This window comes from Scyliorhinus torazame, chromosome 17 (assembly GCF_047496885.1).
Source record: "Scyliorhinus torazame isolate Kashiwa2021f chromosome 17, sScyTor2.1, whole genome shotgun sequence".
NCBI classification, from domain to species: Eukaryota; Metazoa; Chordata; class Chondrichthyes; order Carcharhiniformes; family Scyliorhinidae; genus Scyliorhinus; species Scyliorhinus torazame.
This window is the reverse complement of record NC_092723.1, coordinates 132,787,734-132,799,186: the sequence shown is the minus strand read 5'-3', so window position 1 is coordinate 132,799,186 and position 11,453 is coordinate 132,787,734. Positions and strand designations below refer to the sequence as shown.

Here is an 11,453-nt window from a genome sequence, read left to right as displayed (position 1 = left end):
TTGACGAGAACCTTTAATGAGGCCAGGGAAAGGGGGAAGTTGCCCCCGACTATGTCGGAGGCGACAATATCGTTACTTTTGAAGAAGGATAAAGACCCGCTGCAGTGTGGGTCCTACAGGCCCATTTCCCTTTTGAATGTAGATGCTAAGCTCCTGGCCAAGGTAATGGCGACGAGGATAGAGGATTGTGTCCCGGGGGTGGTCCATGAGGGTCAAACTGGGTTCGTTAAGGGGAGACAGCTGAACACGAACATACGGAGGCTGCTAGAGGTGATGATGATGCCCCCACCAGAGGGGGAGGCGGAGATAGTGGTGGCGATGGATGCCGAGAAAGCATTTGACAGTGTCGAGTGGGACTACCTGTGGGAAGTGTTGAGGAGATTTGGTTTTGGTGAAGGGTTCATTGGATGGGTACAGCTGCTATATAGGGCCCCGGTGGCAAGTGTGATCACGAACAGGCAGAGGTCTGACTACTTCCGTCTTTATAGAGGGACGAGGCAGGGGTGTCTCCTGTCTCCGTTACTGTTTGTATTGGTAATTGAGCCCCTGGCCATAGCACTGAGGGGCTCCAGGAAGTGGAGGGGAGTACTCAGGGGAGGAGAAGAACACCGGGTATCATTGTATGCAGATGATTTACTGCTGTATGTTGCGGACCCGGTGGAGGGGATGTCTGAGATAATGCAGACGCTCGGGGAGTTTGGGGAATTCTCGAGGTACAAATTGAACATGGGGAAGAGTGAGTTGTTTGTGGTACATCCGGGGGAGCAGAGCAGGGGAATAGAGGATTTACCGCTGAGGAGGGTAACAAGGGATTTCCGGTACTTGGGGATCCAGATAGCCAGGAGTTGGGGGACCTTACATAGGCTTAATTTAACACGATTGGTGGAACAGATGCCTTGAACACTCCATTTACTCTCTCCGCTCCCCGCTCCATCTCTCCCTCCTCATCTCTCACCCCCCCTATCTCCCTCGCTGCTCCCCTTTTCCTCAGTTGGTGGGCCAGCAACCTACTCGCCTTCTCCCCATATTCGTACTGTACATCCTGTGCCTTCCTCCATTGTGCCTCTGCATTACCCGTAGTCAACAAGTCAAATTCTACATGTAGCCTTTGCCTTTCCCTGTACAGTCCCTCCTCCGGTGCCTCCGCATATTGTCTGTCCACCCTCAGAAGTTCTTTCAACAACCGCTCCCTTTCCCTACCCTCCTGCTTTCCTTTATGTGCCCTAATAGATATCAGCTCCCCTCGAACCACTGCCTTCAGCGCCTCTCAGACCACTCCCACCTGTACCTCCCCATTATCATTAAGTTCCAAGTACCTTTCAATACACCCCCTCACCCTTAAACACACCCCCTCATCTGCCAATAATCCCAAGTCCATTCTCCAGGGTGGACGCTGTTGTTTTTCTTCCCCTACCTCCAGGTCCACCCAGTGTGGAGCATGATCCGAAATGGCTATAGCCGTGTACTCCGTCCCCGTCACCTTTGGGATCAGTGCCCTTCCCAAAACAAAAAAATCTATTCGTGAAAATACTTTGTGTACATAGGAGAAAAACGAAAACTCCTTACTCCTAGGTCTACTAAATCTCCAGGGATCTACTCCTCCCATCTGCTCCATAAAATCCTTAAGCACCCTAGCTGCAGCCGGCCTCCTTCCGGTCCTGGACCTCGATCTGTCCAGCCCTGGGTCCAGCACCGTATTGAAGTCTCCACCCATTACCAACTTCCCCACTTCTAGGTCCGGGATTCGTCCTGACATACGCCTCATAAAATTGGCATCATCCCAGTTCAGGGCATACACGTTCACTAATACCACCGCCTCCCCTTGCAGTTTGCCACTCACCATCACGTATCTGCCCCCACTATCCGCCACTATAGTCTTTGCCTCAAACATTACCCGCTTCCCCACTAGTATGGCCACCCCCCTGTTTTTTGCGTCTAGCCCCGAATGAAACACCTGCCCCACCCATCCTTTGCGTAGTCTGACCTGGTCTATCAGCTTCAGATGCGTCTCCTGAAGCATAACCACATCTGCCTTAAGTTTCTTTATGTGTGCGAGTACCCGTGCCCTCTTAATCGGCCCGTTCAGCCCTCTCACATTCCACGTGATCAACCGGGTTGGGGGGCTCTTTACTCCCCCCCCCTTGACGACTAGCCATTTCCTTTTTCAATCCAGCTCCTCACCCGGTTCCCACGTAGCTGTATCTCCCCCAGGCGGCGCCCCCCCGCCCCGACCCCCCCCTCCCATTCCAGCTCCCCCTTCTCCCCAGCAGCAGCAGCCCAGTTAACCCCCCCACCCCCCCGCTAGATCCCAAACTAGCGTATTTGCACCCCCCATGTTGCTCTCAGAAGTCTGCAAACTCTGGCCGACCTCGGCTTCCCCCCGGTGACCTCGGCTCACACTGTGCGAGGCCCCCTCCTTCCTGCTTCCCTGTTCCCGCCGTGATTACCATAGCGCGGAACAAAGCCCGCGCTTCCCTTTTGACCCCGCCCCCAATGGCCGGCGCCCTCAGCTCCTCATCCTCCCTCACCCCCTCCCCCACGACATGGGGAAGAGAGAAAAGTTACAGGGTCGCAGGTTTAACAACTTGGGAAGCCATCTCTTCCCCCCTTTTCCCCCCTTCATCCCACATATTCACCCCCCCCACTTTGTCCCAAACGTTCTTTTTCTGGCCCGCTCCCTCCAGCTTCTCCTCGACAATAAATGTCCACGCCTCATCTGCCGTTTCGAAGTAGTGGTGTTTCCCTAGATGTGTGACCCACAGTCTTGCCGGTTGCAGCATTCCGAATTTGACCTTCCTTTTATGCAACACCGCCTTGGCCCGATTAAAGCTTGCCCTCCTTCTCGCCACCTCCGCACTCCAACCTTGATATACGCGGATCACCGCGTTCTCCCACCTACTGCTCCGAGTTTTCTTTGCCCATCTGAGGACCATCTCTCTGTCCTTATATCGGAGAAATCTCATCACTATTGCTCTAGGAATTTCTCCAGCCCTCAGTCTTTGCGCCATAACCCGATAGGCTCCCTCCACCTCCAGCGGACCCGTCGGGGCCTCCGATCCCATTAACGAGTGCAGCATCGTGCTCACATATGCCCCGACGTCCGCCCCTTCTGCACCTTCGGGAAGACCAAGAATCCTTAGGTTCTTCCTCCTCGCATTATTCTCCAGCACCTCCAGCCTTTCCACACATCTTTTGTGTTGTACCTCGTGGATCTCCGTTTTCACCACCAGGCCCTGTATGTCATCCTCATTCTCAGCAGCCTTTGCCTTCACGACCCGAAGCTCCTGTTCCTGGGTCTTTTGCTCCTCCTTTAGCCCCTCTATCGCTTGTAATATCGGGGCCAACAGCTCCTTCTTCATCTCCTTTTTGAGTTCATCTACGCAATGCCGCAGGAACTCTTGTTGGTCAGGGCCCCATATTAAACTGCCTCCTTCCGACGCCATCTTGCTTTGTGCTTGCCTTCCTGGCCGCTGCTCTAGAGGATCCACCGCAATCCGGCTACCTTCCTCTCTTTTTTCCATCCGTGTCCAGGGGGGGGATTCCCTTCTGGATTACCGCACAGTGTTATTTGCCGTTAAAATTGCCGTTGGGGCTCCTATCAAGAGCCCAAAAGTCCGTTCCACCGGGAGCTGCCGAAACGTGCGACTTAGCTGGACATCACCGCACCCGGAAGTCATTTATTTGTTAAAATACGGTCACGGTTATTTATATTGTTTTGCTGTTGTAAAAAGGGGAAAAACCTTTGTACTGTTTTGTATGGCCGAAAAAGTTGAATAAAATATGTTTTAAAAAAAAAACTTGCTTGGTGCCAAAATAAAGTCTGATTACGTTAATAAAAAAAAAACAATCACATAACTACCCCTGTACCCTCCACACAACTCTCCACCTTGAAGGGAACATTTTTATTGACTAAAATTACTACTCCCCTACTACTGGTAGAGAACAATGCGAAGAAAACCCAAGTCGGCTTTAACTTTAAGTGCTCCTTGTCATTCAAATGAATCTCCTATCCATTTTATCCTTTTTAAGGAAGGACAGGAACTTTTTCCTTTTGATAGGATGATGAATTTCCCACACATTCCTGGAGCAGAGTTTTAAATGAGCTCCCAACATTGCACAATCCACCGGAAGAAATATAGGATAGGATTTTCTCGTCAAATTCGGGGGTGCACCAAAACACACCTCCCCCAATCTAGTCATATCAGAGGCATCATAAAATCCTTATATTGTTCTTCTTTCAAGTAAGAGACCTGACTGTACCATTGGCGGATCCGGTCAACACCTTACAAACCTCAACACAACAAAAATACAAAAATATCACAACTATGTAGTCTGAAGAGGACATTCCTCAACACAAGTGAGGACCTGTAAGGCTAACCCGATAGCTATACCCTCAGGAGCCATACTCCTCAAAAAGGAGAAGAGGTAAGCCAAAAAGAGAATGGGAGCCAAAAGTCCTCCTGCATTTTGGGTTCACCCATTAAGACCAAAATCTTTCACCCGCTGTAATGATATGCAGTAACAGTGTATATAACAGTGTATATAAAAATGTAGATAGCCTCCGACTATTCGGTGTCATGCACCAAAAAATTGTCTACAAAGCATTTGAGGCCTTCTACCGGGGGAAGCTAACCTCCACCCAATAGGATGGGCAATCAGCACGCAAAGACTAACATCTGCCCCGCACCTGCCCAGCGACCGAGCTGGTCCGACTCCCGAAAAACCTTCTAGGGGCCCTGGTTCCAAGTTCACGAGCACGAGCCCCAAGATGACCATGTAAAACCTCCCTCTAACAAACCCCTCACATTCCACATAACTATCCTAACCAGTGTTCTCTCACCCCCCAACCCTTTCCTTCTTATCTACCATCCTCATAATTCCAGGCCCGGCCCACTGGGCTTGGCCTGCCCCGTCCCATTGTTACCATCGAGCTCTTCTCCCCTCCCAGAATCCTCCTATCCACTTCCTCTCGAAAATACCTCACCCAGTACCGGTCCCCTCCCCCAACTTTTCACACTTCCTGGGCCCATCGAAACCTGTTCTCACAGGCTCTGACGGCTGCAGCCCCCCCCCCCCCCCCCCCCCCCTCCCCCCCCCACCACCACACTCCTGTTCACTAGCCAGCTTGACCTAACCAGTGTGGAGGCCCCAGTCCTGGCCTCACTCCCCTCCAAACCCCTCCCCCCTGCCCGGTCCCAGGAAAACAAAAGAAATCCCCTTCAATACACAACACCAGTGTAAACACACAAACTCCAAAGAACCATCATTGCAAAAGAAAATCCCAACTCTTACCTTTTCCAAATAGGCAAAGTCAATTCATTTAACACATATAACAACATGCAGTGAAAAAAAGAACTACATACACTCCTCCACCTCCCCTACCCTCAGTCTAAGACCAATCCGCAGTCCCTTTTCTCACCTCTACCCCAGTCCTTCTGCTTTCACAAATGCCTCCGCTCCTTCCACCATCTCAAAAGAAAAGTCTTTGGAGTTGTAGGTCAACCTCACCTTAGCTGGGCACACTATGTCGAATCACACCCTGCTGTTATACAGTGCCGTCTTCACTTGGCCGAAGGCCGCCCGTCTCCTCGACAACTCCACAGTAAAGTCCTGGTATATACGTAAACCAGCTCCAGCCCATTGCACCTCCCACTTCTGCTTTGCCCAACACAGGACCTTCTCCTTCACCCGGTACGTACGGAAACAAATAATCACTGCTCTTGGTGGTTCATTCGCCTTTGGTTTAGGGCTCAACGCCCTATGAGCCCGATCCAGTTCGTACCGAGAAGGATCTTCCCCCTCCCCCAACAGCTCCAACATCTTGGCAAAATACTCCGTCGGCGTTGGGCCCTCCACCACTTCGGGCAGGCACACGATCCTCAGATTTTGCTGCCTAGATCTGATTTCTGGGTCCTCCACCTTGGCTCGCAGACCCTTGTTGGCCTCCACCACCCTCTGCAGCTCCTCACCCATCGAGGCGAGTTGATCACTGTGTTACGACAAGGCCTCTTCCACTCCCTTCAGTTTCTCACCCTGCTCCTGCCCCTTGGCCGATGCCCTCGACACCGCCACCTTCACCGGGGCAATTGCCTCCTCCACCAGCACCTTCAATACTGCCATCCTCCCCTTCCTCATCACCTTCATGTGCTTTGCGAACTGTTTTCAAGTTCCACAACCATCACCTCGGTCATCTTTTCTGCTGCGAATAGTGCGGCCTCACCCAGCAACCCAACCTCCGCCATCCTTCCAGTTGCTGAGCCGTCCCTTCCACTTGACGGCGAACCTTCTTTCGCCGCCTTCTTCACGGCAGCTTTCCTTTGGGTTTTGTACATCTTTCTTCCTTATGTCTTCCTGCACTTATTTAACCAAAAATTACCCCTTGTACAAGCCTCGAGCAGGAGCCATCCAATGTGTAGCCCTCCTACTTGCCGCCACCAGAAGTCCACACTGATTCATTTATTATCATTGTCCACAAACATAACATGGTACCAAGCGTGATTTGAACGGCAGTCATCAAAGAAGAAACATTGCTCAAGCTTGATGAAGTTCTGCACATTCAATACTCCTTTTGGCAGATATTGCTTTCTTCACATGCCCTTCGGCATTATATCTGCGTCTGAGATATTACAGAGAGCTATGGAACTATGAGCTATTGGGGGCATTGAGGGGTCCGGGTCTATGCAGAGAACATCATCGTATGGGTTTCCACCTTAGAGGAACAAAATGACTGATTAAGGTCTTGCAAAGCATCAGGTGGAATGGGCTGAGGCTCAATAGGGCCAAATGACTGTTTGGAGTACAGGAGGTTACATTTCTGGGCGACAAGCTTTCTGTTCATAGAAGAGAGCCAGATGAAATGAAGGTTAATGCCATACTAAACATGCCCCGACCCACGGGTAAAAAAGGAGTACTACGAGTAATGGGTATGATCAACTTCATAGGGAAGTTTATTCCCAATCTCTCAGCCAAGACAGTGTGTCTCAGAGACATCCTACGGAAAGTGAATGATTTCACTTGGGCAGAGTAGCATGAGCAGGAGTGGCTCCACCTAAAGAAGGCTCTTACACCCACGCCCGTGCTGACATTTTTTGATCCAACAAGGAACACCAAAATATCTACCTACGCATGAAAAGATGGTATAGCTGCAGTATTGCTGCAACAAAAAGATGGAAACAACTGGAAACCTGTGGCATATGCTTCACGATCAATGACGGAGTCTGAGTACAGATATGCACAGTTTGAAAAAGAATGCCAAGGACTGATAGTTGGCTTTGAAAAATTCCACACATATATAAATGGCCTACCCACATTTACCGTTGAGACAGATCATCGACCACTGGTTGCAATCATTAAAAAGAATCTCAACTCAATGTCTCCGTGAATGCAGCGTCTCATGATGAAGCTTCAAAGATACGACTTTGAGTTGATATACACGCCTGGCAAATATATAGTGATAGCAGATGCGTTATCCAGAGTTCCAACAGCACACAATGTCAGTTGTTCTGTAGAAGATATACAGGCTGACATAGACATGATCTCTGATGCACTGCCAGTAGCAGACATAAAAGTCAAAATGAATTGTCGAAGAGACAGCAAAAGATGAGGTGTTGCAGATGGTAATACACAACCTTAACAATGGTTGGCCTAAAGATCATGCACAAAATATCATGAAATCAGATCTGAGCTAAGTGTAATAATTGGGCTACTATTAAGGCAAGGAAGAATTGTGATTCTGTAGTCTCTATGCAGCGATTTGCTAAAACAAATGGGAAGGCAAATGGTATGTTGGCCTTCATTGCAAGAGGACTTGCTTTCAGGAGCAAAGATGTCTTACTGCAGCTGTACAGAGTCTTGGTGATAACACACCTGGAGTACTGAATACAGTTATGGTCTCTTTACCCAAGAAAGTATATACTTAAAAAAAAATGTTTAAGTACCCAATTCATTTTTCCAATTAAGGGGCAATTTAGCATGGCCAATCCACCTAACCAGCACATCTTTGGGTTGTGGGGGTGAAACCCACGCAAACATGGGGAGCATGTGCAAACGCCACACGGACAGTGACCCAGAGCCGGGTTAGAACCTGGGACCTCGGCGCCTTGAGGCAACAGGGCTAACCCACTGCGCCACCGTGCTGCCCCAGAAAGTATATACTTGCCATAGAGGGAAAACAGCAAAGGTTCACTGGTCTGATTCCAGGGATGACAGCCTTGTCATATGGGGAGAGATTGGGTTGACTAGTATTCACTGGAGTTTTGTAGAATGAGAAGGGATTTCATTGAAACATGTAAAATTCTGGCTGGGCTGGACATACTGGATACAGGGATAATGTTCCCCTGGCTGTGGGGAGGCCAAGAACAAGGGGTCACAGTCTCAGGATACATGGTAGGCCATTTAGGAGTAAGACGAGGCACTGGAAAAATCAGACCACAAGGTGACCCTTCTCCCGGCATATAAGCAGAAACTTAAGTGGAAGAATCCGGTTCAGAATGTCGTCCAATGCTGGTCCGAGGCAATGGAAGAGCTCCTACGTGACAGCTTGGAGTCAGTGGACTGGTCCATATTTAAGAACTCAGCGGCCAAAGAAGGTAGTGCGTGCATTCCTCAACTGGAAACCATGGCTTAACCGGGAGATTCACTCCCTACTGAAGGCCAGGTCTGAGGCGTTCAAGACAGGCAACCCTGACCTATACAAGAAATCTCGGTATGACCTCCGCAAAGCCATCAGGGATGCCAAGAGACAATACCAGACTAAGCGACAGTCATAGACTAATGACACGGACTCTCGTCGCTTGGCAAGGCTTAAACAATATAATGGGCTTTAAAGCAAAGCCGAGCAGAATCTCTGGTAACAGAGCACCCGTCCCCGATGAACTCAATACATTCTATGCTTGTTTCGAGCAGGAAACCAACAAACTGCCCCAACAGCCTCGACACACACATACCTATCGTCAAAGCCTCCAAAGTCAGATCGACCTTCTTGAAAGTGAACCCTCGGAAACCACCAGGTCCTGACGGAGACCCTGGCAGTGCACGCAGATCTTGCGCGGACTAACTGGCGGGTGTGTTCGCGAACATCTTCAACCTCCCCTACTCCGTTCCGAGGTTTCCACTTGCTTCAAGACCACCATCATACCGGTGCCAAAGAAGAATCAGGCAACATTCCTCAATGACTACTGTCCGATGGCCATGACATTTATCATTGTGAAGCGCTTAGGTTAGTCATGAGACACATCAACTCCATACTCCCAGAATGCTTTGATTCACTGCAATTCGCAAACTGTCACAACCGGTCCACAGCTGACGGCATCTCCCTGGCCCTACATTCATCCTTGGAGTATCTCAACAACAAGGACTCCTACGTCAGACACCTAATAACAATAATAATCTTTATTCATATCACAAGTAGGCTTACATTAACGCTGCAATGTAGTTACTGTGAAAATCCCCTAGTCGCTAAACTCTGGCGCCCGTTCGGGGAGAATTCAGAATGTCGAATTCCCCTAACAAGCACGTCTTTCAGGACTTATGGGAAGAAACTGGAGCGCCTGGAGGAAACCCACGCAGACACAGGGAGAACGTGCAGACTCTGCACAAACAGTGACCCAAGCCGTGAATCGAACTTGGGACCCTGGCGCTGTGAAGCAACAGTGTTAACCACTATGCTACCATGCCGTCCTTCTGTGAACTTACTGATCATACTACCCCAGTCCTGACTCTGTTTGGATCATTAATGTGCACGGCAAACAGCAAGGGACTCAGCACCGGCACCTGCAGTACACCACTGGACACAGGCTTCCAGTCACAAAAACAACCTTTGTCCAACAGCCTCTGTCTCCAAGCCAATTTTCGATCAAATTAGGTGGGCCTATTGGCTTCTTTCCATCAGTTACATCCTCGTGGACAACACTCTTGAGGCATTCCGTGCCCGGTGGGCACCGTTGGGGGTTGGATTGCTTTATTGACCCCTCTTTTCACATTATGATTTGATACTGTTAAGTTTCCATTCTTTGTTATTTTTGGGCAGTACCCCTACCAGAAGTGGCCCCTTTTAATTTGTCCCTGAGTTTGTTTCTTTTATTATATTGATTTGATTGGACCCAAAAGGATCAATCCTAGTGGACGGAAACAGAAATGTAAATATTAGGATAATTACGGTCTTTTTTTTACTTGCGCCTCTAATAGAAGGAGAGCGGTAGAAGGTTGGCGCGCCGCCGCCGGGAGGTCTCGCGAGTTTGGGGAGTCTGTGAGGAGGGAGATCCAAGCGGCGAGCGGCAGGTGGACAGGCGCTAGGTAAATAATCCAGGCCGCGACCACGAGCGGTGCCTGCAGTCACAGGACCAGCTCCGCGAGGGCGGCATTTTTCTCTGGGCGTATGTCTGTGGCTTGTCTGAGGTAAAATTGGTCACGGCGACTGAGCGGCTGCCGAGTGTGGGCGCGGGACCAACCCTCAGCCCAGCCGGTTGGTCCTCAAAGTCCCTTCTGCCCGTGTCCGAGCCCCGCTTCTGTCGTTCAGAAGGATCCCTGAATTGGGGATCCTGTCCGACTGTTTTTTCTTGTTCACTGATCGATCGGATCCGCTAGCTCAGACCATCAAGGGTCGTATCCTCTCGGCAAGGACTTGTTCGCCAACTGAGCAAATGGACAAGTTTTTGTTGTTGTTGTCGTTGCAGGAAAGTGTCTAATACAAGATATTGTCTTGTGACATCGTAAAAAAAAAAATCAATGTCATTTGCTGTACAGGATGAGACGTTATTCGAAAGGCTTCATTTGTGACTTGTGGAGTTACCCAGTCAGAGACCAAGGGAATAGCAGATTGGATTTTGTTGCGTGCCGAGTTGTCTGGTCAGAATTGGGAGAGCGAGTAAATGCTACAGACAGTCTCGGTTATGCAGCGGCTTCTTGTTTCCGATTCTTATATAGCAACCTCTGCTGGACGCTCAAATGTTGTTGGGTGACGAGAGCAGCAATTGTGTTTGGTTGAATGGTCTGCAAACGATGTGAGGAACGCCCCCTTGGAAGAAGTACTGATACACGAACCACTGCCATTCAAGATATAGCTTAGCAAGCAGTTTTTTGAAGTACAGTTATTGTAAACCAGTTTGCTCACAGTGAACTACCACAAACCGCAGCAATATGGTAGTGACCTTGGTAACCTGTTTCTGTGGTGTTGATCTGAGGAAGAAACGTTGACTAGGTAAAGGTAAACTCGCCAACTTGTCATATGAGGAGAGGTTGAGGACTCTGGGTCTGTATAATAATAATCTTTATTAGTGTCACAAGTAGGCGTACATTAACACTGCAATGAAGTTACTGAAAATCCCCTAGTCGCCACACTCCAGCGTGTGTTCGGGTACACCGAGGGAGAATTCAGAATGTCCAACTCCCCTAAAACATGTCTTTTGGGATTTGTGGTAGGAAACCGGAGCACCCGGAGGAAACCCCACGCAGAC

At 49.6% G+C, this 11,453-nt stretch overlaps 1 protein-coding gene across 4 annotated transcripts in view; it reads left to right on the top strand.

Annotated features, from left to right (window-relative positions):
- Nucleotides 1–10,213: 10,213 nt before the first annotated feature.
- The window catches only part of mad1l1 (mitotic arrest deficient 1 like 1), a 1,358,866-nt gene continuing 1,357,626 nt past the window's right edge, over nucleotides 10,214–11,453 (top strand). The window contains exon 1 of one of the 4 annotated variants that reach the window (XM_072481041.1): nucleotides 10,214–10,293. Coding sequence is in view for 2 of the 4 variants with exons in the window: in XM_072481043.1 (XP_072337144.1) it covers nucleotides 10,376–10,395 (20 nt within the window). In the remaining 2 variants the exon portion in view is untranslated. Of the gene's footprint in view, nucleotides 10,294–10,325; nucleotides 10,396–10,957; nucleotides 11,198–11,453 lie in introns of those variants that run through there. The other 3 variants (XM_072481043.1, XM_072481040.1, XM_072481042.1) reach the window with 3 other exon arrangements.